At 44.7% G+C, this 27762-nt stretch overlaps 2 protein-coding genes across 11 annotated transcripts in view; one reads left to right on the top strand and one right to left on the bottom strand.

Moving 5' to 3' along the window:
* Window positions 1–22131, bottom strand: BRAT1 (BRCA1 associated ATM activator 1). Of its 7 annotated transcripts, none has more exons than XM_075899613.2 (14): window positions 22054–22131; window positions 21337–21483; window positions 17819–17973; window positions 12716–12863; window positions 10881–11253; window positions 10646–10765; window positions 9258–9349; window positions 8225–8343; window positions 7210–7396; window positions 6479–6552; window positions 5888–5990; window positions 5565–5663; window positions 4323–4528; window positions 1–4073 (listed from the first exon to the last, which is right to left on the bottom strand). In XM_075899613.2, the coding sequence occupies exons 2-14, from the start codon at window positions 21461–21463 to the stop codon at window positions 3333–3335; spliced, it is 2544 nt and encodes an 847-aa protein (XP_075755728.2). In that variant the 5' UTR covers window positions 21464–21483; window positions 22054–22131; the 3' UTR covers window positions 1–3332. The 7 variants fall into 7 exon arrangements, with proteins under 7 accessions (XP_075755728.2, XP_075755730.2, XP_075755731.2 ...); XM_075899615.2 differs by having other exon boundaries at window positions 4332–4528; XM_075899616.2 differs by having other exon boundaries at window positions 4323–4510.
* A 3451-nt stretch (window positions 22132–25582) lies between these two features.
* Window positions 25583–27762, top strand: part of IQCE (IQ motif containing E) — a 58765-nt gene continuing 56585 nt past the window's right edge. For 2 of the 4 annotated variants that reach the window (XM_075899607.2, XM_006112884.4), the window contains exon 1: window positions 25583–25810. In XM_075899607.2, the coding sequence (XP_075755722.2) occupies window positions 25769–25810 (42 nt within the window). In that variant the 5' untranslated portion in view covers window positions 25583–25768. The remainder of the gene's footprint in view (window positions 25811–27762) is intronic. The other 2 variants (XM_006112886.4, XM_006112885.4) reach the window with 1 other exon arrangement.

The following is a 27762-nucleotide window of genomic DNA, read 5'->3' as shown; positions in this document are numbered from 1 at the left end:
TAAAGAAAGGTTATTTATTAGTTCCCATAATAGAAGAATTAGAGGACACCAAATGAAATTAATGGGTAGCAGGTTTAGAATTAATAAAAGAAAGTTCTTCTCCACACAGCGTGTAGTCAGCCTTTGGAACTCCTTGCCAGAGGAGGCTGTGAAGGCTAGGCCTATAACAGAGTTTAAAGAGAAGCTAGATAATTTCATGGAGGTTAGGTCCATAAAAGGCTATTAGCCAGGGGATAAAATTTGTGTCCCTGGCCTCTGTTTGTCCGAGGCTGGAGAAGGATGGCAGGAGACAAATCGCTTGATCATTGTCTTTGGTCCACCCTCTCTGGGGCACCTGGTGCTGGCCACTGTCTGCAGACAGGATACTGGGCTAGATGGACCTTTGGTCTGACCCAGTACGGCCATTCTTATGTTCTTATTTTGGAAGAATGGTGTTCTCCTGAAATAACCGCATCTACACCGCATTTTCTATTTCGAAATAGCGCCATAAAGCGATTATGCAAATGAAGAATGGGATATGTAAATCACAGCTTCATTTGCAATTTCGAATGTCTTCATTTGCATCCCTCTTATCAAAAGAGGGTGCAAGTGTAGACATACCCTTGGGCAAAATAGATCAGAGGAAATGGAAAATGTGCAAAAGTTAGCATTATTTTTAGTCTAATTGTTTATGTTTGAGAGCTTTTCAGTACAATATATATTCTAATTTAGAATTAAAGAACTCTAGCATTCTAAATGGTTAGAACATACCTAAATTAATCCTCCTGCCACTTTTCAGGGAGAAAGATGAATGAGATGCTACTTGCTATTGGAGGTAGGAAGAAGCCTTCTGTGTCTTCCTCTGGCAGCATACATATCATGCATTGAGTAAGGTGGCTTCAGACTCTAAGCAGTCAGGGTCCTGAACTTAGCATAACTATCACTTTTAGTGAAATGTGATACAGTGAGGAAACAAATCTGGGATCTAGTGGCCTGGCAGGCAGGAGAACCGAGTTCTAGTTCTTAGCCTTCACCATTTATAAAAGGTGATGTCTTTGTTGTTTGGACTCCTTTAATGAAAAGAATTACCTAAAAAACATCACTGATTATGATCTAATAATTCTGTTCTCTTAGCAGGGCATTATCTAACCTGTTGAAGGTGTATAGTGCTAGATCAGGGATGGGCAAGATCCAGCCCACCACACCGTTTGATCCAGGCAACCCTACCATGGTCACTCTGAGTAGGGTAGTGCATGAAGTATTTAACTGGTCCAAGTGGCTGGTGCCCACCTCCATTCCCAACTCTGCCAGGGGCATGTGGAGCCTAAAGGGAGCTACCAGCCATTTTTGAATACCAAATGACTTCCCACACTGCCCTGCCACAAGATCTCAAATGGCCTGGGAGTGGGGCAGAGTGCAAAGTTTCTTCCCCTTGCTAGGGGCATGCAGCACCAGAGGGGACAACCAGCTGGTCAAAGCGGATAGTGGCTCCCTCTAGGTACCACGTGCCCATAGCAGGGTGTGTGTGTGGGGGGGGAGGGCGCAAGGGACTTTGTGCACATCCCTGCCCCCAGGCCAATGAGGCCTGAAGGGCAAGAAGTCTTCTCTCCTTACGTAGGGGATGCAGCACCTGAAGGGAACTGTCCCTTCCACCCAAGGCCACACCTTTTCTGGGGGCAGACCCAGCGCACAACCACTACCTAAAATGATGAAGTGGTCCCCCTGCAAAAATTATTGCCCATCTCTGTGCTAGATGGATTGTTATCCCAAAGCTAGCAGATACAGCTACAGTGGTTGAGTAAAACATTGTTTGCTTCCTTCAATTAGCCTGACTCCTCTTCACCTTGGTCTTATTTTTATACTTTCATTCTTGGGTCAGATATAGCCCAAGGCTAGGCAGGCTTGTATGTAATCATCAAAAGCTACTCCTTCCAGCTGCCATAAGAAAGCTAGGGTTCTTATGTAGAAAGCTGTGTGCAGTATGGGAGATAAGGATATATAATGTAAATGTCCCAATCTCAGCAGTTAAGTATTCAAACCTGCATTGCTGCCATTGAGCAGACTTTGGGATTCAGCTACTCACAGAAGGGAATGAATGAGATGGTATTTGAACTGAGACTCTCCTCTCTAGAGACATAGTTGGATAACTTCAGTATTCTCCCTTTGCCTTAAATGAATTCTGTGTTCTTACTATGCTATGCTTGGCTGGTAAGGTATGACAGCAGGGCTCAACGAGCTTAGGTACATTTTGACCGTTGCCATGTCTGTGCTGTTTCACTATATAGGAAAGGTTTTAATGTAGTGTCATTCGTGGGCTGCTTTAAGTTGTAAACTATGAGTTTCCCCCAAGCGGGTTTCTAAAAGCTGTCGAATTGTCCTCAGAAAGCAGCTCTGCCACTTTGGGTACGGCTGCTAGTTTTCTAATTAAGGAGGTTTGTTGACTGATGTGACAAACCAAAGTCTGACGCTGATATTTTATGTACAAACCCCAGCTGCCAAAGCCTCCTTCTCCCACTAGGCATCATTCCAGCTTCTTTGAAATGGGCTCTAGCACACTGTGAAGGCTTAGTAACTACAATGCAAGTATGCGGTGTCCAGGATCTCATCTCCATAGGAACCTGGGAAAGTAGTAGTCAGAAAACAACTTGCCAATTTTTAACTGATCACTTGCCATAGATATGGAACTGTCCTTCTCTGCCTCTAGGCCCTTCACTACAGCAGGGACTCTGATTTTAGAGCGGTAGCCTAGACAAAGCAAAAATGGATAGATCACTTTTGAAATCAGTTTGTTTTGAACCAGCTTTCAGCAAGTTTAACCAACTTGGCTATAAAAAAAGAGTTTATTAATTTATTTGACTTGCTTACACTAGCATTTAAAAAAATCAGTTGTTAAAAGCGATTGTGGTTTTTGTAATTTTTTCTATGGCTTTATATGAGGGTATATTAAAATTAAACAGATGCTTTTTCTGGACTTTTAATTAAGCTTTGGGCAGTGACTACAGCGTACAGCCTGAAGTCATGGGAACTATGTATTTAACAATCACTTGTTAAATACGTTGTATTCTAGTTCCCTGACACCTTCTAAATATTCTCTCATTTAAATTCCTTGCATTCTGGGTCACAGTTAGCAAGGACAACACACCGCTAGACTTTCTAACCCATTTGACAAACCCATTTTCATCCCCACTGTTCAGTCCAAGACAGAGTCCTACTCCTCGGCCTTTCTGTAACAGTTTCTTCTTTTGGAAGGGACTACTGGCTTTGTTTCTATTCTTGAGTATCAAACAACATCTCCTGCAGCCAGATAACTGTTTGGAATGGCTTCCTCTCCAAGTAAAAACCTGCCACTGACTTTAATAGCAGTCAGCTTCATTCTCCTCCAAAGTCCCCACAGTGGCCAGGATGTCCTGCAAGAGAGACTGAGGACTGTTTTCAATGTGGTCACTGCTTCTGTTCAGAGACTTATTCAGCCCTTCTAAGTCTATTGTTCTCAAAACCAACAGAATATCGTTTGGGTTTTGGGAGCCAGCCTCATTAGCAATACCAATGGGGCAGGGTTCAGCACAGGAACTCCATCTTCTCAGAGTCTTTTCTAACCAAGCAATCCCATGTGCTTCTGGAAATGAGTGTTCTGCACTCAGTCCCTCCTTCAAGCTGTTCTCATCACAGAGCTCAGCTTTCAAGGCAATGAGGATATTGCAGGCTTTTTGAGCCACTGGCCTGTCACAGTCACACAAAGCACCAAACAGGAACTCAAACAGTTTCACTCGGTAGAATATCTGCAGTGATTCGTTCAGCTGAGTAGAGCGGGTGGCAGCAGAGACGACAGAAACATATGGGCATCCAGCAAGGCCAACCCGTCCAAGTGTCTTGGCAGAGAAAACTTCAGCTAGTTCCAAACCACCAGCTTTGACTTCCCAGTCTAAGTCACAGTTCACAACTTGGAGCACGCTGGAGACAAACTGCTCAGTGTCTTTCAGTACATCTGTGTGGCCGTCTCTCAGCCAGTCAATGAAGACACTGATCACAGCTCTTCTAGGGAAGCCCTCTGAGTCTGTCACTAAGATTTCTTGAAGTTGTGCTACAATGCTTTTCTAAGAAGAGAAAAGAGGGCAGGAACATGTTTAAAGAAATGGAAATTAATGGTTAAGGAGTTCAAAATGCTCCAATTTCTCTCTAGAGCTTCAGCATCTTAGTTAGATTTTGCAGCCATTATTTATTCATGCTGCCAGTGACCATTTTTAAATTATGTCTAAAGAGTGATCAAACGTATGTGGCAACACAGTTAGTGATGAGAAGTTCTTCTAGAGTCTGCTGTGGGTTAAACAAGAATTCTCTTTCACCTTCTTTACCTCTTTGCCATTTCCATTTTCTGTGCTAGGTATCTTTGAGTTGAGATGAGTGAGGAAGGACAGCTGTCCCATGGCCAACACAGCACTAGCTCGCACGTAACTCTCTGGGTCTTCAAGAAGATCCTCTGTGAATTTTGGCACCTCTGAAGAGACGAGTACTTGCCTGAACTCCTCTTTCTCTGTAAATATATAGCAGTCTGAAGAAAGAGGTTTTATTCCTCTATCCAATCAAACTGTTTCCAATGCAAATAGCCCCTCACATCCTAACAGGATATTTACTGCCTGTAGAATGAGTTGAGCTGTTATGGAGACCAGACAACTGCTGATATGAATACACATGGAGCACCACAGATTTAGTGAATTCTAGTCATACCCCAACCTCTCCAATTGTTAGATCTACTTGCTGCTGGCATACATGCAAATGAACCTCTCCACCTGGCAAATTGGGTATTTACTCTCAACTTGCTGAATTTAGGCTTTCATTTAAAAAGCAAAATCTGACCCTGATGGTTTTAAATAATCTACCCAATTAATATGGATTAACTGACAGCACTGGTGAGGGGTCTGCAGGTCCCATGAAACAGGTGTGAGATGCTCAAAACCCAAAGCCAGAGGCTGTGCGCTAGGACAAGCAGCTGGGTTGTGCACTGAGGAGTTCCACTTTGGTTTGGGGAGAGAAGTAGGGAAAATAAATTAATTTCTCACCTCACTGCCATCAAACAGGAGCTGAGCTACTGTGGGGCTAACTACTCCAGTCTCAGAGTTGGGCCTCTGCTGTGTAAATGGCAGGGGTTGGGAGTGGGGTGGGAGATACAGAAGTGGATGGTGAATCTGCAATGGGCAGAAAGCCCCTGCAATGCCATTGTGTGGCTGTGCACTCATGCTTAAGCTCCCCAAATCCTGCCCCTGTCTGCTCAGTGAAATCTTATCTATTCTGTTTTAAGACACTGGGGGAGGGGGAGAGGCTGACACAAAATTATTTGCCTGAAACAGATATGTAGGGAAGCAGTTCATACCTGTGGGATTGTCTCTCTGCCACTGGAATGTCAAGACAACTCAGCATGTGAAACAGAGTTGAAAACTGGTCAGGGATTCACCCAGTTTAGGTTACTCAAAAGTGTTGGGTATGGTGGCGTTTTTGCAAATAGGGGAGTTTGCAGGCCAAGCTTTTTTGTATTAAATGTTTTATTGTGATATGCTTCAAATGTAAAGTGTTACTTTCTCTGCACTTACCTCTCAGATGTTTAACCAGGAGGGTGAGAAATTCCAGGGCAGAGTCCCGTATTTCCCAACAATGGCTGCACAAACGTTTCTGCAGCACCAGAAACAGATCTGCACGTGACAAGCAATAGGTTTGTATCAACAGGAAAGGTACAAGTCAGCAGTAGCAAATTTTTGATTTAACTTTAAATCATCATATGCAACATCTTTGCATTCAGAGGCTGTGAAAGATAGAGTGTAGCAGCTCTGTATGAGTTACTTCCCTGTTGGAACTACCAATTACTGCAGTAATACTTTACACCATTAATTTCACTTAACCCCATCAGTTTCCTTACCTCGGAAAAACTGCTCAGTCTGTAGCCAGTGATCCCTAGAGCTAGGTGCTTCTGACAATCTCACCAGCCATTTGAGTGTAGCTTGAAATGACTTCTTCAGAACCTAGAACACAACAAAGCAGGGCTAGAGAAATCAGAGGGAGGCTGCCCTTCTAAAATGTGTTTCACGAGGAGACTTTTTGGCACTTACACTGGATAACATTTGCTTAGTCTTTTCAATTACAGTCAAACTACTAGCGATGACAACCCAGCATCCTTTAATAAATGTTGCCTAGCTCAAGAATCCATTGTACCTGCTTGTTAGAAGACTCCTTGAATGGTCTATTCTTAATGCCTGCTGCTAATTTTCCAGAGTAGTGTGACAGTACTACTTTTGGGTACAATGCCTCCTGTTTCCTTTCAAGGAAACCAAAATCAATCATAGTTGCATAATGGTTTAATCTCACTTCTTGATCCCCTCCCTCTGTCACTCAGAGCTGACACACAAGCCTCATAGCTGTTCTAGAACACGCTGTCTATAGATTCAAAGAGTTTCTCAGAATCACATCCTAATGAGACTAGAATTAGAGTTTGAATAAATTTGTAACTTACAGTAGGGCTGGTATCTGGACTCTTCAGGTATGCAAGGAGGATGTCAGACACACTTCCCATAAAAACACTGTGGCCTGAAACAGGAAAAAGTCTTGAAATAACAATACATTTTATAAAACTACACTAGAACCTCTTTAATCCGGCAATCCTAGGAAAACAGGGCATGCTGGATTAAAGATTTTGCCAGGCCAGAGAGGGGGTGGAGTGTTTACCTGGCATCCCATTCCTGCGTGCATATGTGGCTCTGCACTTCCCACCACTCTCAGGTACCATCCCCACACCACTATGGGAGCAGTAGAGAAAAGCCTTAGGGAAAGCAGCTTTGTGTGCTGCCATTCCCCCAGCTGGGAACTGCTTCCTCCTGTGTACTATGGGTGTTCCCCAATTAGGGAAAGCAAATGTAATTCCAGTAAGCAGCAAAATACATTGCATCTGAAAGCAGGGGAGAAGACAAATAGCCTACCTCTCAAAACTGCTTTCATCACTAAGTCTTCTCATTTATCAACATTAATGAAGAGGCATTAGTAAATCTGATGTATAGAATGGTCTGAGAAGCCCAGAACTTAACTAACGTGGGAACTAGATTGTTGTTATACAAAATCATAATCCCAGACCCAGAGGCTGAGAGAGGAAATAGGATTAGGACACTTTGCACTCCTGCAAATACAGAATGGCTACAAGTACCAGAAATAAGTTAATATACTAAAGTACAAAGAATGGAAAACACTCACTTTCCCAATGAGAGAACGCTCCCAGGATGTCAAGTGCTGACCTCTGAACTCTGAAGCAACCAATCAAGATTCTACTGATCTTACTTCCTAGAGGGGATGCTGGAGTTGCAAGGCCAGTACCGAATTGCAATACTGTCACTACAGACTTCAGCAAAGGTATATGGGGCAAATTCACTGGCATGTAGGTCTGAGGAAGAAAGCAGATACATTTCTAGCAAATGCCTCATGCATGTATGTATATACCTAGTGTATGTATTTTTATATTACAAAAAAAATTCAAGGGGATGGGTAGAAACCTATTTCATTCTAATGTGGTATCATCCCTATAGTATCACAAGTCTGATACTTATGAACACGTTTTCTTCCCCACCCCAAAAAGCTATTGAATAAAAGAGGGAGAGGGAGAGTTACTGTTAGTACTAGTGAAAGCTTTTTAACAGGATTGACAATAGGTGAGAAGTCAGAAGAGTCTGACAGGAAACTTACCAATAGAAACCAGGGCCGCCTGGAGGGGGGGCAAGTGGGTCAATTTGCCCCAGGCCCCACAGGGGCCCCCACGAGAATGTCTGAAGTCTGAGACAGGGAGTGCCAGGAAGGGGTCCCCAAAATTGCTTTGCCCTAGGCCCCCTGAATCCTCTGGGCAGCCCTGATAGAAACTTCTGCAGTTCTAGATGATAAACTTGGTATGGGTGGGTGAAGGAGGAAAGATGATCTCCCCTCTGCCATCACTGACATGTGGTGGACTGCCTCAAATCTACTATTATGATTGCAATGCATTAGCCAAGCGCAGCCTTATTTAATGCATAAATATGCCTGTTCCGCTATTGAGGTAGAAGATAGATAGGAAAAGAGGATATTAGATTTCTTCTTTATTGAATTATGTCGCCAAAGGGAAGTCCCCACTGTCAACCCTTTTCCATGTCTGTTTGCAGATTTTTGCAATAGGACCTATCTTAAATGAAGTCTTTCAAGTAATCCATTTCTTCCCCAGTTATCCCTCTCCCCCAGCTACTACCAAGTACAGCAGCTCCTCCAGATGAGCCAATGTCTGACACAGGAGACTAGCACAAGAGGACCTGCAGGACAGCAGTGTTTCAATAGTGGCAGAATCACTCAGAGAGTTATTCAGCAAACCTGGAGGATAAAAGGAGAGAACTGAGGTGAGCAGAACAAATGCCAAGGTCGGCAATAGGTGAAGAAGACTTCACTGAGTATAAATGACCCAGTTAACTGATAAGAATTTGCCTATCGATTAAATCATTAGTCATTTGGGGTACGTCTACACTGCACACTTATTTCGAAATAAGCTATTTCAAAATAGTTATTCGAAATAGTTTATTTTGAAATAGCACCTCTACACTTCAGGGATGCCTCAAAATTAGTCTGAGGCAGGCTTCCCTAATGTAGATGTGCTATCTCAATTTAGAGCCTCAAGAGGCACTGGGGAGAAAGAACTTAGAATGGCCCTGGTGAAGGGCTATTTCAAAATAGCAGCAGCGGAGCATCTACACACCTTATTTTGAAATAGGCATTATTCTTCATAGAATGAGGTTTACAACTTTCAGAATAAGCTGTCCGCTATTTTGAAATACCGGAATGGCTGTGTAGACGCTCACATTATTTCAAATAATGCTGGTTATCTCAAAGTAATGGTGCAGTGTAGATGCACCCTTACAGTCAAACATCCCTACTATTTACAATAAGTTAAACAAACTGCTCCTCACATCACTGGTTTAGGTAGAAGTCTATCGAGCAAGCATGGTGATTACTGCTGGCAACCAAAGTGAAGGAAAGAATGGACATAGTGTCCATTCTTCTTTGGAAAATAAGACCCCACTCCCGAGTAGGACACCGTTCATTCTTGCAACTATATCACAAACACAGCTTCTTTAGTCTCACTTGCTCTTACACAACAATTGTTCTTTCAATTGTTCACTTCCCCACATTCAAAGATACAACTCACACCCTCATTCCTTCTGTTCAGGATACAGTCTTGTCCTTTATGGGCAGATCGGTTACTTATCCTCCTATTGTCTATCCTATTATACCTGGATATTCCAAGGGCTGGGAGGCTGCTTTCAGAACACAATCCATTGGCTGAAGCAAAACACTCAGAGCTTGCGTCTTTACTGCCTGTGGGCTTCAAAGGAAGAAGGAGCAGTGAACAAACACTTCATTCTCCCCAAATATTTGCCCACAGATTCTGATTGGTTAATTCATAATTCACAACAGAAGATTCTTTTGGCCTTAAAATCAGGCTGGGGCTGGTGGGAGAGCAACATATTGCTAGGCGAGGAGTCATGTTCAGTCCCAAACTTCCTAAGCTAAGCCAGGAAAGAAAGGTACTTGGGGCTTTCAAGCAACATCACTGAATAACCAGAGCAGTTGAGCGGACTGGTTTTGGTGTGAAGTTTTCCAAGCGAAGTGAACTGTAAAGGTGTGGAATCCTGGGTGACCTTCTTCCAATCAAAACAGTGTCATATAATTAGAGTGCAGTCATTACTTAACTTGCACCATTGGATCATTTGCATCCGGTAATTCTCTTCTCTCCTGTTTATTAGGGATGTTAACAATAGTTTTAGGTTAACCGTGTAACTGCTGAAAACCTTTGTGGACTCTGCAGTATAAAGCTTAACTCAACAAAACCTCCTCCCTTAACTTTATACTGCAGAGCCTTCAGCGAAGCCTCCCTGGGAGCAGAGCTGCCAGCCCTTGCCTGACCAGATCCTGGGGAGGAAGCTTTGCTGCAGCAGTGAAGCCACCTCCCCAGGAGTGGAACTAGCAATGAAGCCATGTCCCCAGGAGGGAAGCCAGTAGCCCTTGCCCACCTTGCTCCCAGGGAGGAGGTTTTATTGAGTGTAAATGACACTGTTAACCAATAAGCATCCTCTGATTAATTAATAGGATAGCCATTTATACTCAAACATCCCAACTACTTACAATAAATTAAAATGATGGCTCCTCGCATTGCTGGTTTAGGTAAAAGTCCCTAGAGCAATGATGGTCATTTCTGCCAGCAAGCAGTGCCTGTATTTCTATTACTAGCATATATAAAAGAGAAAGAAAGAGGGAAATATTCTGTATGACTTGCACTAGAGAAAATGCCTACTCTCACATTAACTTTGGCACCAGAGAACAAAAACAAGGTTTGCCATTCCTACCCTACAGGCTGGCTAACTGTAGGTGGGACTTGGGAGTACAGGGCACTTCTTCTGTTTCTCTTGTTTTGAACTGGACTGTCAAATCATCAGCATCTACAGCACCTGGACACACTTTTCTGTACCAGCCTTACACTGGCAGTGAGTTGTAACACAAAGTTTCCCTCCTCATGCAGAACAGTACTTGAAAGGGACATAACCAATTATTAGAAGATTTGCAGAATAATATTCCAAGAATGTAAGAGAGCTTTTTAAAGTTTGATACCAACAATTCATACCATTCTTGAAGCTTCAGTATTCCCACTGACAAACAACCAGCCTGAGCTGGGTTTAAGTGCTCCAAAGCATATGATGCTGATTTCCACAGGCTACATTCAGGGCAGCTAAACACTGGAGACCTGAGAGAAAGAAGTGTTAGCATACTGTTGTGTACATACCCTGGGAAAGACAACCATATTTCTTGTAACATTTTAGACAGTGTTGCATGAGCCCAAGTTCCAAAGAGGTCTTTACCTTGCCATGCTAAGGAAAAGGTCCACCAGTGAGTTCCCTGCATTGAATGGCTCCTTCTCCAAGAGATATGTAATTGGTTCTGATAGCTGTGACCAAAGTACTTCAGTCCACAGATCATGACAACATCCAAATACACTGGTTAGCAGCTTCAAAGATTGCTTGATATGAGAGGCAGAGCTGGATTTAAGGGACTCTTCAAGGTGTGGTATAAGCTTTTGAGCACATATTGGCCAATCACAGTCTTTTATATTTACAGGTTTAGTCTGGAATGACTGTAGAGAAAAGGTGAGTATGTGCACTAAAAGCCGATTGGCAGCCGAAGCCACAAACAGGCTAGGGTCTCCCTGTAGAGTGAAGATCACATCTATGGCTCCTGTGTCAAAGGAAAAAAATAAAGCCATGACACTGAAAGAAACAAGAGTTTTATTGTATTCTGGAAACTTCATTGCAATTCAGTCATGTGTCACCCTACTTCTGAGTACTTTAATTTACAAATTAAAATGTAAAGTTAAAATGAAAACAAAAAATGTAAAATGCTTCACATGATCAGACTGAGAAGTCAATCTATCCATCATTCAAGCTGAGAGGTAGGACGGGGGAAGGACAAATAAAAATGGCAAAATGGCTGACAGCATTCCATGCAACATTTCTAGTTTCCCACATTTAAGATTAAAGGGGCTACAATAGGCAGATTATGCTCTCCCACCAATATAGTGTTGTGTACAGTACTATCTGTGCTGGCAAAACTGATGTTAAGAGTGTTACTGTGATTTGAAAAGAATGAACAGCATCTTCATGGCGTGGGAGCTCACAGCTAAAGAAAGCTGATTGTTTTAGGTTAGATTGATAGTTAACATATACAGAGCCTCTTAGATTGACCTAAGTGTCTAGTAAAAGCTCTTAAGATACTAGGCTTAATAATTAATGGCTAGTGGACTACTTGAATATAAAAACACAAATAGGACTGCTTACACTGAGTAAAATCTGCAAGCCCAATTAAAATTTATGTGAACGAGACCTGGATTAATTTTCCTAAAGTACAATAGTCCTAAACTACTTTTAATAGCCTTCAAATAAGAATTTTGCTGGCTTTCTAATGCATTAATTTTACTTTGCCCTGTTGGGTAAGTGACTGCTTCTCCCTCAAATACATGCTTTTTTTTTTTATACTGATGAACCTTAATACATATGTATGTGCAACAACAACAAAAAAAGCAATACAATTAACTTTTACAACAGCTTTCTATTATTGTTTCCTCATTTTGCTTCTCTCAAAGTAAATCAATGTCTAAACATAATATCCTATTTAGGGATGTGAAGGACTAGTCGACTAGTCACTCTCTCCCCGCCCCCTTTGCTGTCTCTATCAGAAAGAGGCAGCAAGGGGGGTGGGGGAGATGAGGAGTACTTCAAAGCAGCAACACCGTGTGGAGTGTGGGACCAGACCCGGGGCTCCACACGGCGCTGCCACTTTGAAACACCGGGAGGAGCCTGACGCTGGGCTCCTGCAGCTGCATTTCAAAGCAGCAGCATGGCACGGAGCCCGGGGTTAGCGGGGACTCCCTGCTGACCCCGGACTCCATGTGGCGCTTTCGCCTTTAAAGTGTAGCAACAGCCCTCAGGCTGTTTCTACACTTCAAAGCTGGAGATGCCCTATTGACTAGTCGAATAATCGATGCAAAATGTATCAACTATTTGATTAGTCAGTTACCCGCAATTTAACATCCCTAATCCTAGTCTACTCACTTGACACTTAAGGGACAGATTGGAACAGCCAAAACACATGAAGAATGTAAAAAGTTAAAGAATATGGGCAAGAAACAAACCGTGCTCACCACAGTTGCACAAAAAATGGATTGCGCTCTGGTGCTGTGTCATGCTGTGCACACCCTGGACCCAGCCACTTCGCACAGATGCTTCTTCCCACAGAGCACTGCTGAGAGGCCCCTCCTCTCCAAAGAGACTGTTCAACAGCTCCCTCTGCTGAGTCAAGAGGAGAGAACACAAATAAACTATGCAGCAAGCAGAGTTTTGGTGACTTAATAGGTTAGTTATAGAATCACAGAACACTAGAACTGGAAGGGACTTTGAGAGATCAAGTCCAATCCCCTGCCCTCATGGCAGGACCAAGCACGGTCTAAATCATCCCTGACAGATGTCTTGACTATCTCCAGTGATGGAGATTCTACAACTTCCCTAGGCAATTTATTCCAGTGTTTAACCACCCTAACAGTTAGGAAGTTTTTCCTAATGTCCACCCTAAACCTCCCTTGCTGCAGTTTAAGCCCATTGCTTCTTGTCCTATCATCAGACGCCAAGTAGAACAATTCCCCCCCTACCCCCCAAAGACACCCTTTTAGATACCTGAAAACCACTATCATGTCCACTTCTCAGTCTAAACACGCCCAATTGTTTCATTCTTCCCTCATAGATCATGTTTTCTAGACCTTTAATCATTCTTGTTCTTTTTCTCAGGACCTTCTCCAATTTCTCCACATATTTCTTGAAATGTGGTGCCCAGAACTGGACACAATACTCCAATTGAGGCCTAATCAATGCAGAGTAGAGCAGAAGAATGACTTTTCATGTCTTGCTCACAACACTCCTGTTAATGCATCCCAGAATTGTGTTTGCTTTTTCTACAACATTGTCACACTGTTGACTCATATTTAGCTTGTGGTCCACTATGGCCCCTACATCCCTTTCTGCCGTACTCCTTCCTAGACAGTCGCTTCCCATTCTGTATGTCTGAAATACATTGTTCCTTACTAAGTGAAGTTTTATAAATCAATTTAATAATCGCTACCCTACCTAATTAAAACACTTAATAAAAGGTGTTATGCATATCCAGGGAAAACACTTGTCACATGCTTTACCCAGAGGTGAGAGAAATGTTAACCATTTGAATGAAATTTTTCGAGCTTTAGGAAAAGCTCTCCGGCTATGACAGCCCCATAAGGTTGTTTCCTAGCTATGTATTCTCTTCCCTATAGCCCTCTTTTTTTAATTCAGATACCACCATGCAAAACAAGGACATTTAAAAAAAAATTCCCTCCATATCGGAGGCACACTGAGAATGGTAGGTTCCTATCCTACTTTACCACAGGAAGAACTATGTTCCATTATTGTAATTTAAATCAAGAGGCTCTTTCTGGCAAGGTACTAATATCTAGCCACTGTTGTAGGATGCTATTATAATGTGTGTCAGTGCAAAGCATTTAAAAATGAAAAGCATTACATAAATTATGATTGTATGCAAGTATTCAAAGTACAGCATATGGCAGAAACAAAATAGCGGTGACTGCATTAAGTCAGAATTTCCATGGTTTAATGGGTTTAAAAGTCTGGCTTAATATATTAAAATTTCCTGATCAGTTTGGCATGTACTAGCTGCTTTGTCTGAAGCATGTATACTAAAAAGTTTTCACAAATTAGCTCACTGTCCAAAAAATGGTTTTTTTTAGGGTAGATTGAAAGAGAGATACTATTGTGCACCACTGCTTTAGGTGGTTTATTTTTCTCCCTCCATGATGTCTTCTGGAGCCTGATCTCTAAATTCCACCTAGTATTAAGCCCTATAACTTATGTCTGGCTAAGCATATCTTCCAGAAAGGCATCCAAAGACATCAAGAGACTGAGAATCCATTACCCCCCTCCTTTGTAGTCTGTTAGAGCAGTTAATCACGCTATTAAATTTGTGTCTAATCTGTCTGGCTTCAGTTTTCAGCCACTGGTTCTTGTTATGCATTTCTCTGCTAGATTAAAGACCTCTTAAATACACTGTGTTTTCATTTCATGACAGTACTTAAATACTGTAATCAAGTCACACCTCAGTCCTCTTCTTGATAAAATAAAGAGATTTTGCTCTAACTGCAAGGCATTTTCTCCTGTCCTTTGAATCATTTTTGTGGTTCTTTCTATGTCCTCTAATTTTTAAACCACTTTTTAAAAATTGTGAACACCAGAATTAGATGTAGTATTTTAATATTAGTCACATCAGGACTAGGGATGTTAGCAAGCAATCGACTACTCGATAAGCATAACCTTTATCGGGTAGTTGACCGGAGTAATGACTACTCGCTTCACCCACCCACCCCCATGAGACAGCAAGGGGAGGGAAGGAGGGAAACAGGAGCCAGTGCTGGAGGAAGCACTGTAGTTGCAGAAGCAGCCAGGGGTGGTGGTAGCGAGGAATAGGGTAGGCTGCTGCAAAGTAGCCCCTATCAGTGGGGGTCCCAGCGGGGAGCTGGGCCACCCCACAGACAGGGGCTGCTGCTGCCAAGCAGCCCCTGTTTACGGTGGCCCAGGCTAGCCACGTGCAGGGACTGCTCTGGCAGCAGCTTCTGCCTGCAGCCAGCCCTGGCCACTGCAAACAGGGGCTGCCAGACTCAGTGCGAGCTGGGACCGAACAGTCCCAGCTTGCGCTGGCCTGGGGTGCTGCACCTCTGCATTTTAAATGTAGTAAGAGCCTGGCAATTTTTACTACATTTAACATGCAGAGTTGCAACACGGGCAGCTCCTGGAGCTGGCACAAGCCGAAACTGCTCAGTCCCAGCGCAAGCCAGTTCCTGGAGCTACTCCCACTAGGGCTCTGCAGAGTGGTCCTATCGACTAGTTGTGTAGTCAATACAAATTGTATCAACTCAATTAGCCAGAGAGCTGCAATTTAACATCCTTAATCAGGACTATAGGGAGAGATAAAATCATGTTCCTGCTTCCCTATTCGTACAACCACTGATCACATTAGTCCTTTTGCTACACTAGGCATATTAAATTGCAAGTAATTCACTAATCGAATAGTTGACAGGTGCCTCCATCTTTGAAGTGTAGCAACAGCCTTAGGGCCTACACTTCAAAGGCGAAAGTGTCGAATGGAGCCCGGGGTCAGCTGGGGACTCGCCCGCTGAACCCAGACTCCATGTGGCGTTGCAGCTTTGAAACATTTCAAAGCAGCAGCATTGCATAGAGCTTCCACACGGTGCTGCTGCTTTCAAATACCCGCTCTTCTTCCCCCTCCTTGCTACCTCTTTCTGATAAAGTCAGCAAGGTGTGTGTGGTGGGGGGGGGAGTGACTAGTCCTTCACATCCCTACATCACACTAGGAACTCATGTTCAGTTGCCTGTCCTTTCTGAGCCCTAAATCCTTTTCAGAGTCACTGCTTTTCAAGTGTCCCATTCTGTAGAAATAGCTTGCACTTCATGTCTCAAATGTATAACTTTGCATTTGACTATATTAAAATCCATTTTGTTTGAATGGGCCAGGTTACCATGTGATCCAGATCACTCTGTATGACTGCCCTCTCCACAGTGTTTTTAACCACTACACCTACCTATGTCAACTAAATTTGATCAGCAATTTGTTATAATTACTTTCAGATCACTGAAAAAAACAATATCAGATCTAGTACCGACTCTGATGCAGTAATGCTCCATTAAAACTACTTCTAAGATCTGTCAGTCAGTAAATCCATTTAGTGTGTTCTTTTTATAAGGTACAGTGCTAATTTTCTATACATCATGTTGCAGAACTCAAATGCCTTGAAGTCTAAGTATATTACATCTACACAATTAACTTATGATTATATACCATCATTCAAAATTGAATGAATACCTTATGAACCAGATTTTTAATTGAAGAAGAATTAAATCAGGTTAATTTAACAAGCCCTGCTTCTACATAAAAGTAAGTTGATTTGCATTAGTTGTATTCCTGTCTTTTATTAGCCTTTCCATTTTGCCTGGAATTCAAATCAGCCTAGTATTGTTATCCAGGCCATCCTAATTGCCTTTTTAAAAGATATCAAGATAACAGTAGCACTCATCCTATCTTTTAGATTTCCCCATTATTCCAAGATTTATTAACGTCAATACCAGCAGGTTACAGATTTGCTCAGCCCATACTTTTATGACTCCGCATGCAAGTAATCTTAGCTCTGGCAGTCATGAAGTGTCCTCAGGTGTCTTTAGCTTCTCTTATCAATTTCCTACGCATCGTAATTTTACACTGATTATTTATCCTTTTTTTCATGTATTCCCTTTTTATTTCTAATTGCTGCCTTTATTTCACTATTGAAGCAGCATGGGCTTTTATCCAAAGTTGTCCTCTTTCTTGAATAAGGAATCATAGCTTTCTCATCATCTTAAAATTCTTATTTTAAAAAGTTCCTAATTTTCATTTTTCCTCGGCCATTTTTGCTCATTTTTTCTCAGGCTTGGAAAATGAGTTTGTTTGGAGAATCCCATAAATATATTACTGGTTGGGGCTGTCTTCTTACCTACACTGCCTGCAAGAAATCATGATCAGTGACTGCAACAGCCAACTTTCAGTGAGTGATTAATTCATTTTTATCCATTACCCTGAGGTCCAAAATAGTGAGCTGACATGAAATACAATACTTTGTGCTGAAAGGTCACATAGAACTCTGCTTTGCAATGTACTACCTAACACTAAGCCATGTAAATTAACTCAATTTTGAATGATGGTATATAAATCAGAATTCAGGAAATGCAAAGTTAAAACCCAATAATACCTGCATATGAGCATGAACACACAACTTTTGGAAAACAGTTAACATATTGTCACATTATCTCAAAAGAGATAAACAAGTGAGAGACAGTCATACAAGTGTCATTCTATATTCTGTTTTGGGTCTAAGACAAATCATCTCTCTTTCCCTCTCGCAAGCATGTGACAGCTGTGTTCTGCATGCATAACCTGTTGCATGCAAGGATAAGCAAGTAGAGGCTTTTACTGCTTTATCTCTACCCTAACAAAGCAACAGAGCGAACCTAGCAACCAGAATCAATGGTTGAATTACTTCAGGATTGGAATGTTCTTACTAGAAAATAACCCTACATAACTATTTTAATCAGGTGAATTCGACAGAAGCTGAGCAGCAGAAGTGCTTCTGCAATTAGTTGCTAATGTCTTAACTTACCTGTAAATATTGGAAGCAGCTTTCAGAAGCTGTGAATATCCCTGTTAATCTCAGAATAAAGGAAAGTGTGCTAGAACTTGGATCTTTCAGTTTCAGCACACAAGTAATGAGTTCTGTCAAGCATGGGTTCTCCTGTAACAGGTGCAAGCTAGATTCTGAGGAAGAAACATCATAGAAAATGGTACAAATCACTATCACTTCTAAGACATCTCTTTATTTTGTACTACAATTCTAGGAGGTTCGCCTAAAAGCCAACCAAAGTGAAGTGTATGCATTTAATTGTCAGTTGGACAAGGATTCAGACGGGTTTAAAGTTCCAGCCCTTTCATAAACCTTAAGTAATATTTTATTAGATTAAGAAATTTCAGCCACTTAAAAGCAGTGATATGAACCTTCACTTGTGAAGCTTTTCTGTGTTATAGCTACAGTATGAAAGTGTCCAGACAGTGAATCTTCTATAGGGATGTTAGCATACAGTTGTTTAAACAATTAACCAATAACCTTAGACTTATCAGTTAATGCAAATGACTACACATACCTTTGTCCCTTGCTGCCTCTGTATCAGCAAGGGGAGGGGGAGGCAGGAGCCAGTGCCTCTGGGGAGCCAACTTAAAAGCTAGCTCCCCCCACATGATGGTTTCTCCTGAGCGCCTGCACCCTCTCACACATACGACTGCCTCTGAGAGAGAGGTAGCAGCGTGAAGGGTTAGGGGGGCAGGTGGGAGCTGATACATTCAGGAAGCCAGCTTTCAAGCTGGCTCCCACCCACATATCAGCTCCTGCGGAGCTGCCTGCCCCGTCCTCCCACACTGCTGCCTCTCTCTCAGAGGCAGCATATTGGGACGGTGTTGGGGAAGAGGGAACTGATACTTGCAGGAAACTAGCTTCTAAGCTGGTTGTCTGCGCATGCTGAAATTGCCGAGCCACCTGCCTCCCTTGCTGCCTCCCTCAAAGGTAGCGGGGATGGGCAGGCAAGAGCCAGTGCTCGAGGGGCTTTAAACTAAGGGGCTGTGTATACATTGGCACCCTTTTCCGGAAAAGGGATGCTAATGAGACCAGTCGGAATTGCAAATTCCGCAGGGATTTAATTATCCCCCGCGGCATTTGCATGAACATGGCTGCCGCTTTTTTCCGGCTCGGGGCTTTGCCGGAGAAAAGCGCCAGTCTAGACGGGATCTTTCGGAAAATAAAGCCTTTTCCGGAAGATCCCTTATTCCTCTTAAAATCAGGAATAAGGGATCTTCCAGAAAAGGCTTTATTTTCTGAAAGATCCCGTCTAGACTGGCGCTTTTCTCTGGTAAAGCCCCGAGCCGGAAAAAAGCGGCAGCCATGTTCATGCAAATGCCACGGGGGATATTTAAATCCCCCGCAGCATTTGCAATTCCGAAGTGTCTCATTGGCACCTTTTTCTGGAAAAGGGATGCTAATGTAGACACAACCAGGATGTTAAAATGTGGTTAATTGAATAGTCGATGGAATTTCCATCAACTAGTCGATAGGCACTTCTGCATTCCTCCTTTGAAATGTGTACATTTCAAAGGAGAAATGCAGAACTCCGCATACAGCCCAGGGCCAACAGGAAGTTCTGCTGACTCCTGGCTGCATGCAGGTGCCTGCTTTGAAATGCACAAGAGTCCCCAGCAGGGGCTTTAGTGAATTTCAAAGCTATGAAGCCCAGGGTCAGCAGGTTATAGGGCAGCAGGCATGAGCTTGTCTGTGTGGGGAGCCTTTTTTAATATAGAGGTAGTAGCACAGGATAGCAGGGGATTCCCTGGAGTGGGACCAGGAGCACACTGGCTGTCTACCTCACCCATGGGGAGTATTTTAGTAAATGTGTAACCAATAGATTTTTTTTTTTTGTAATCGTGTAGCCGTAAAAAAATTGTAACAAACCTAATCTTCTATCACTTTCATGCAAACTATAATTTTATTTGACGAATACTGGTATATCCAAGTGGTTATGTACAACATCAATTATCCCTTAACACAGCGTTTCCCAAACTATGGGCCGCGGCCCGGTACTGGGCCGTGGGAAAAAAATACCGGGCCTCAGCACGGCTGCTGGGGTGTTCCAGGCTCCCGGAGTGCCCGTGTGGCGCCGGGTCCCCCAAGCCCTGGGCCAGGTTGGGCTGAGGATGCAGCCGGATGTTCCAGGCTCCCAACAGAGGCGTAGCAAGGGGAGGGAGCAGTAGCCCCCAGGTGCCATGCTAAGGGGGCGCCAGGCTAGGCTGGAGGCGGGGAGATGCGGGGTGCTGGGTTCACCTGGGCTGCAGGAGGAGGGAGATGCAGGGAACCCAGTGCTGGACTAAAGGGGAAGGAAGGAGGGAGGGGGAAGGAATCAACACTGGGCTCAGCATGTCTGTGCGGAGGTGCAGGGAAACAGAACTCAGCTGGGCTGCAAGAGTGAAGCCATGCGGGGTGCTGGGCTGGGCTGCGAGAGTGGGGAGGTGTGGGGCTGGGCTGCAGGGGAGCAGGTGGTGTGGAGCTCAGTTTGGTTGCAGGAGGTGCCGGGAACCCAGGGCTACACTCAAGGGGAAGGAGGGAAAGGCAGGAAATCAGAGCTGGGCTCAGCAGTTCTGCCGGGCTTGGGGGGAGATGCAGGGAAACAGGGCTCAGCTGTGCTGTGGGGGAGGTATGCAGGGAACCAGTGCTGGGCTCAACTGGGCTGAAGTGGATGGGGGGGGAGGCCTAGGGAACAGAAGGGCAGCAGCTCAGCTGGGCTGTGAGGGGCTGCAGGGAAACGGTGCTGCACTTCCTTGGATTGTGGAGGATGGTTTTGGGGGAGGTGCAGGGAACCAGCAGGGGTAGGCAGCTCAGTTGGGTTGCAGGGGAGGTGCAAAGAAGCCTAGTGGGCCTGAGGGGGAGGGGGAAAACAAGAACCATGAGGCCTGAAATAACCTCCCCTGATCCAAAAAAATCCCTCATCTGGGACCAATCAGGTCCAGAGGATGCCAGACCAGGGAGGTCCAACTCCTACCTAAGTCCCCTCCTTGTACCCTCCCGCCTAGGCAGATATCCAACCCCCAATCTGCCCCTGCCTCCCAGAGAGCCCATGTGGTGCCAGGTCGCCCAAGCCCTGGCCTGGACAGAGGATGCAGCCAGGTGAAACAGTTTTCATTTTTTTATATGCGTTTATATTTTTGAGCTGTAAAAAACAGTACTGAAAAAAGGGGGGGTTCCAACTAAAGTAAAAAGTTTGGGAAACCCTGGACTAGCCATCTTCTATCCATCTTACAGTCCATTTATCCAATCCATATTTTCTTAACATGCTGGCAAGAATATTTTGGGTGACTGTATCAAAAGCTTTGCTAAAGCTGGCACTGGGGGTTTTGGGAGGACCAGAAACAACTTATTTGCACATTCATCATTTTCTTAATGAATATGCAAATGAACCGTTCCTCCAAAAGCTCGTGAATGGATTTACTGGTCGCATGTCAAAAAGTTTGGGAACCCCATCTTAACCCATCCCTGATTACCTTGGCAAGAGGGATAAACCAAATCCAGTGAGTCCAAATTACCTGTTTCAGTTAGAGTCTTAAACCAGTCCAGAAATTTCTCTAGAAAAGTGTCATCGGCAACAAGTTGCCTTGAGTCTCCTAGAACTGCACACACAGGAGGCAGGAGCTGCGCACACTCCCTGTCCATAGCGGGGGGCTGGTTTTCTTCTGATAAAAGAAGGTGAGAAACAAACTCAGGGGACGTGCAAGTCCATAGCAAAGGCAACGTGGAAAGTCAAGTAGGCAGGTGCCCGGGAGACCCCCCCCCCCATCTGGAAGCCTGCAAGGGACTCGGGGAAGCAGCCGACTCGCTGCTGCTTCTCTCAGCCCCCAACTCGCTGGACGCACGTTACGTCCTGCGGCCCCCGCGAGACGCTGCGGACCCGGGCCACCAACCCCTCAGGGAGCGGCCTGAGCCTCGTCACCCCCACCTGAGCCGCAGACGTCGGGCCCAGCGGGCCGCGCGCTCATGCGGGGGGGAGGGGCTGGGCGCGCGGGCCCAGCTTCCCGCCACTCCTCGGGGGCTGCAGCCAACCGCGCGTCACCGGGCTCCGAGGGTGGGGGGGTGAACCCGGGACCGCTCGAGACGCCCTAACCCTGCATCACTGGGGGAGAAAGGGGGGGCTGCATGGTCCAGCCGCGGCGCGGGGCTCTCTGCGCGCGCGGACAGGTCAGGGTTGCTCCCCACAGCACCGAGGAGGGGAGAGCTGCTGAGGGGCTCCGGGGGTCGGCACCCACCTCACAACAGACAGCGCCGGCTTCCGCGTCAACCGACTGTCGTAAAACAGCGCAGGGGCGGGGCTAAGGGACTGTCGGGGCGGGGCTGTGGGGTAGGGGCGGGGCTTGGGGGTAAAATTTTAGCCAGGGTGGTGGGCTGGGTGTAATCCTAGAGATTTTATCACATGATGTGATCATTAATTGAAGATTAATGTTTTTATTCCTGGAGACTCCAGGCCAATAATCCCTCTAATTTTTTTCACCCATGTGTGGAATAAATATGGTTCTGTGCACCGGGGCATGTGCAGACATGCACCACCAGTAGAAACATACACTGCCAACCCTGGCAGCTAATCACCCTCTGAATGTCTCCTGAACAGTATAAGCCTTATATTGCAGAGCGTGCAGCGCAGGGCGGCAGCCAATTTCCCAGGAGCGGGACCAGCAGCACACGTCTTCAGGGGCAGAGTTTAATCGTAACAGAAACTGATATGCAGATGCTTGTTGGTTAACCGGTTAACTAGTTAAACTCTTACATCCCTATTTGAGACTCATGGTAGCAATTTGTGTCAGTAGCTGCAAGCTATGTCAGGTTTAAATCAATATCAGTGTCTGCACTTGCCACTTTATTACTGGCTTCACTGCATAAAAGGTGGTGGTGGGGTTTTATATCACAATAGCTACCTCCAGTTATCTATCCCATGGTAAAATCCTTTAGGAAACAAGGAAGGAAGTTCTTACCCTTATGGTCCTATTCAAAATGAGTCCTGAAGGGACATTAGGAATACCCCATAAGAGTATAAACTATTCTGGTGTGAGGCAACTTACCTTGATATAACTGTCTGCACACTAGGGATTGTATCCATGTAACTATTGTTAGACTATCACATTTCTGTCTGAAATAGTTAAATCTGTATAAAAACTGTGTGTAGCCCACGCCTACCTGTTGGCAGCTATTCATAGCAATCTTCAGAGTTAAGCTCCACTTATGCAGCAGTAGGCTCGAGAGATAGACCTGATATAAAGATCATACACAATTCTTTATAGAAGAGAAATCAGTTACATTTGGGATCTATTTCAAAGAATCATCTTTTTAATCCCATTAGACTGACGCTGGTGGACAGGAGACAGTTATATTTGGAGAATGGAAAACTATATGCCTGCCCAAAAATGCTTTATTTGACTCTGTCAGAGGTGACCCAGAAGGACAATTTCCACATGATCTGAATTCAGAAATCTCTTTTTTTGACAGCAAGATTCTGAGCATCTCTGGGGATTTTTGCTTGCTGAAGGACCACTTGATGGCACTATTGCACCACATAAATACATAAAAAGCCCCTTTGGAGTCTGTCATCCCAAACTGGGATAATAATGGTTAACCAGTTACAGGTAAACTTCAACCTTAATAAGTGAATCCTACCGGTTCTGGTTAACCTGTAGAGCCTGGAGCAGCCCCCCCTCCCCGTCTGCAGTGAGCAGGGGAGCCACTCCAATCTACTGGAGCTGAAGGGCTCCCCCCAACCAGCTCACCATGGGGATCAGCATCTGACTATGGCCCTGTTGGGGAGAGCCCAAAAGAAGGTCCTTCATCTTAGGTGATAGGCCAGATGCTGTTAACTGGTTAACCAATTAAATGGGATTTTACACCCATAATTCCAATACTGTTTTAATGTTCTCAGATGAGTGTTAATGCTCTTTTTATTGAGTTTAGGCTTTGCTGAGTTTTATTTTATTATTCTTACATTAATAAATGAGATAGAGTCCCCATCTTGAGTGCATTGCATGGGATCACGCTTTTCAGCTTTCCCTCATGAGATGAGAGAGAGCACTATCCTCACAAAAGCTTAAGGTGTAAATTATCAACACCAGAAATGTGGAATCTGGAAACCAGTTATAGAAGTGCAGTTTAAATGTTGTAAATAGCTTTCCTGTGCCCCTTATCATTGTGATTGTCTGACAATGGGTCCTATGCTTGGGTTTTGCAAATTAAAGGCCCACTGTTGCCACTAATAGTTCAGTTCTATCATTGGTATCAACTGCAAGAGAACTGGCATAAATGGGTAACAGTGCTGGCTTTTTTACCACAGGTCATTTGGAATTTCTTTGGGTGGCTCTGGAGCCAATATGAGCCTGGACTTCTCAGTCCCAGCTTGAGTTGTCTCCTCTGGAGCTACCCCCACTGCGGTTCTGCAGAGGCACTTATCGACTAATTGTGTAGTCAATACAATTGTATCAACTATACGATTAGCCAGATAATTGCATTTTAACATCTTTACTCATGTTAGGTAGTAACTGGGAACTTTTGGAGTGTAGACACAGACTGTGTGTCAATTGCAGCAAGATGTAATCGTTGAAAGAAAGAAAAAATATATATATAATGGTGAATAATAGAAACCAGGATAGGTAATACTTTTCATTTCTTTGGTGCCTTCCTTCAGAGGATCTGAACAGAAAGCACCTTACAAACATTACTGAATTATGTTTCACGCACACAAGAGTGAGGTATTTACTCTCTTTTACAGATAGAAAAATGAAGCCTAGAACAACTGACTTATTTGTCCAAGGCCACACAAAGGGTTGGGGTGGGAAGCTAAGATTCTTATTTAATCCTTTGATGTCTACACTGCAGGTTTCTTGCACAAGAAGCCTTTTGCGCAAGAGTTTTTGCACAAAAACTTCTTGCACAAGAGCATGTCCACACCTCAAAGCGCATCGCAAAAGTGCGCAAGAGAGCGTCCACACTGCATGGACACTCTTGTGCAAGAAAGCTCTGATGGCCATTCACAGAAAGGCCGTCAGAGCACCTGTGCTTTTTCCTCTGGAGCATCCACACTTGCCTTTTTGTGCCATAGCTGTAGCACAAAAGGGAGTTATGCCTCACAGAAGGAGGTTTACCTACGCCAGCAAAAGCCCTCTGTTTTGCCATTTTACTGCTGATTTACTTGTGCAAAAGTGCATTTGAGGCAAAAATGGCCATTTTTGTGCAAAAACTTCCAGTGTAGACATAGCCTGGATGTAGGGCTTTAGGAAAAAGACCAGACTTTGTGCCATTGGACAGATTGCATGAAAACCTGAAGGTACCATCTTTACATAGGCCAGAGTACCACTGTTTGGTGCGGTTGTGCGGGTGGGAAGGGAGGGGAAGAGGCTTAAGAACCAGTTTGCGGTAGGAATCAGGATCTGCCTATGGCCCTATTGGGAAGGGCCCAAAGGAAGGTCCCTATGTTAGGTGACAAGCCAGACTCTACATGGGACCTTTCTGTGGGCGCCAGGGTTGCCAATTTTGATTGGCCATATTTCTAGAGATTTCAGCACACCACACACTCTTTAAGTAAAGATTAATCTTTAATTGCTGGAGACTCCAGGCCACCCTGGCCTCTCCTGGGTAACCCCATCAGGAGGGCTTCCCCAGCCCCTCCTCGCTGGCTCGCTAGTTCAGCGCTTCGCTCGCCTGCTGTGATCTCCCAAAACTCCGAGCAAACACTTGGTTGTCCCAGCCCTGTGACGAAGCCGCTTCCCCAAACTCCGGGCAAAGAGTCGCTTGGCCAGGGTGTTCCGTTCCCTATTCATCCGGGTCCTGGGGCTGCTGCCGCGGCTGGTTGCCATGGTCTCGGATACCCGGAAGTACTAAGGGGAAGGGGCTCGATCCAGGCTGAGATGCTGGACGCTTCTCCCGTCTGGTGACATGCACCGGCGGGGCCCGAGCCCCTGAAGCCACTGGAGCTGCGCTCGCGCCATGTCCCTAGCGACTAGCGAGGCGGCCACGGAGCGGGAGCTGGTGAGCTCGGGACAGAGCCGAGGGGATTGAATGGGAGCGGCGGGAAGCGGGACCGGGGAGATGGGAGGGAGACAGGCAGTGAGGCCGGGATTGGGACCCGGGGGAGGAGGGCACTGGGAGAGAGCGACATTGGGTTTGGGACTGGGGAGGGAGCAGTGGGACCGAGACAGGGGACAGAGGGGTCAGGCCAGATGGGGGTGGGGGACAGTGGGTCTGAGATGGGGACATGGGGAAGGGGGTAGAGGGACCAGATCAGCCAGGCAAAGGATATGGGGACTGGGAGCACAGTAGATGGGGTGTGGGCATTGGAACTGACGCCAGGACCAAGAGTGATGGGGATGGAGGACACTGGAATTGGGAACAGTGGGTGCAGGGCTGGGACTGATGAGGATAGGGGACAACAGGACTGGGGATTGGGAACAATGGGACCAGGGCTGGGACTGATGGGGAGGGGGCACAGTGGAACCAGGGGTAGGTGGGGAGGCTGGAACCAATGGGGACAGGAGACAGTGGGACTGGGACAGATAGGAATGGGTGCAATGGAACCGGGGCAGATGTGGTGGGACTGTGGGAGTCAAACAGCCCACCTCCCTCACAGTGTGTCTAGACTACAGGGTTTTTTCGAAAAAAGTAGCCTTTTTTAGAAAAAACTTCCCCTGCATCTAGACTGCTGCCGTGTTCTTTCTAAAGTAAATTGAAAGAACGTGGCAATTTTTTTTTGACTGTGGAAAACTTTGTTTTACGAGGAATAATGCCTTTTTTCGAAAGTGCTCTTTTGAAAAAATGCGCTATGTAATGCAAATTATGCTTTTTCGAAAGAGAGCATCCAGACTGCCAGGGTGCTGTCTTTCGAAAAAGCGGCTTGCTTTTTAGAAAGTACTGATTGTAGTCTAGACGCTCTTTTTCAAAAGAGGCTTGCAGTCTAGATGTAGCCTCAGGTTCATGGCACAAGTACAAGCTTGTCTCTACTAACACATAAGGTGGAGTATCATTGACTCACACAACAATGAGGATGTTATAGTCAGGACAGCTCACTATGCATTTGTTATATGATGTGTTAGGATTGTGCATACTGTGTTGACACTTAGGGGCTTTGACATTATAGAGTGTGATGAGGAACTTTTTAGCTCAGTTCCTATATTGGCAATTCATCACCACTATATATTTCTGACCACTCCTGAGAATACTCCAGTGATACTGCTCTCTTCCTTCCCTGTTGGCAGGAGACAGCATTAGATTTTTTTCCCTAAATGGATGTTGTAACAATGGCATGCACTAAGTTACTGATGTAGTTTGACTTCTCTGGGCAGCCAAGTGTCAATGCCTCTTCATGCGGTAGCAAGGTTTGCTCATTTTGTGAAGTGCCATCTTACGAGTTTCAAAATGTGGCAGCTCTGTCAAAATATGTGTAAGAAATGTTGGATGCACAACTGTGTGGTAAAAATCTTTCTAGCACTGGGTGTAAGGACTCCGATGTGCTAATGCTCACGTTGCCAAGGTCTAAAAGAGAGCTCATGGCAACGAGAGCATTAGCACGTAGGAGTCCTTACACCCAGTCCTACACTTTAGTATTCTCCTGTAAAATTACTTTCTTGTCACCTCCATTGCACTATACTTTTTGAGTTCTCTGTTGAAAGCCATTCTTGTTCTGTTAGGATGCATCTACACAGCATCCTAAACTCAAAATAAGATTTGCACTTTGTGCTACGCAAATTGAGTATTTTATTTTGATTATATTTCAAAATAGCTTATTTTGAAATTTGGCGTGTCTACACAGCACCAAATTTTGAAATAATGCGCTATTTCGAGACATACTTTAACCCTTGTGAAATGAGGATTACAGGGATACCAGAATAGCGCGGCAGGTCCGTGTCTCGCACCAGAGGCAGGGCCCGGTAACATAGCTGTGCCTGTTATTTTGAAAAATATTTTGAAATAACGAGCACGTTTAA

The sequence above is a fragment of the Pelodiscus sinensis genome, chromosome 15, assembly GCF_052426305.1.
Source record: "Pelodiscus sinensis isolate ZL-2025 chromosome 15, ASM5242630v1, whole genome shotgun sequence".
NCBI classification, from domain to species: Eukaryota; Metazoa; Chordata; order Testudines; family Trionychidae; genus Pelodiscus; species Pelodiscus sinensis.
This window is presented reverse-complemented; position numbering and strand designations above follow the sequence as displayed.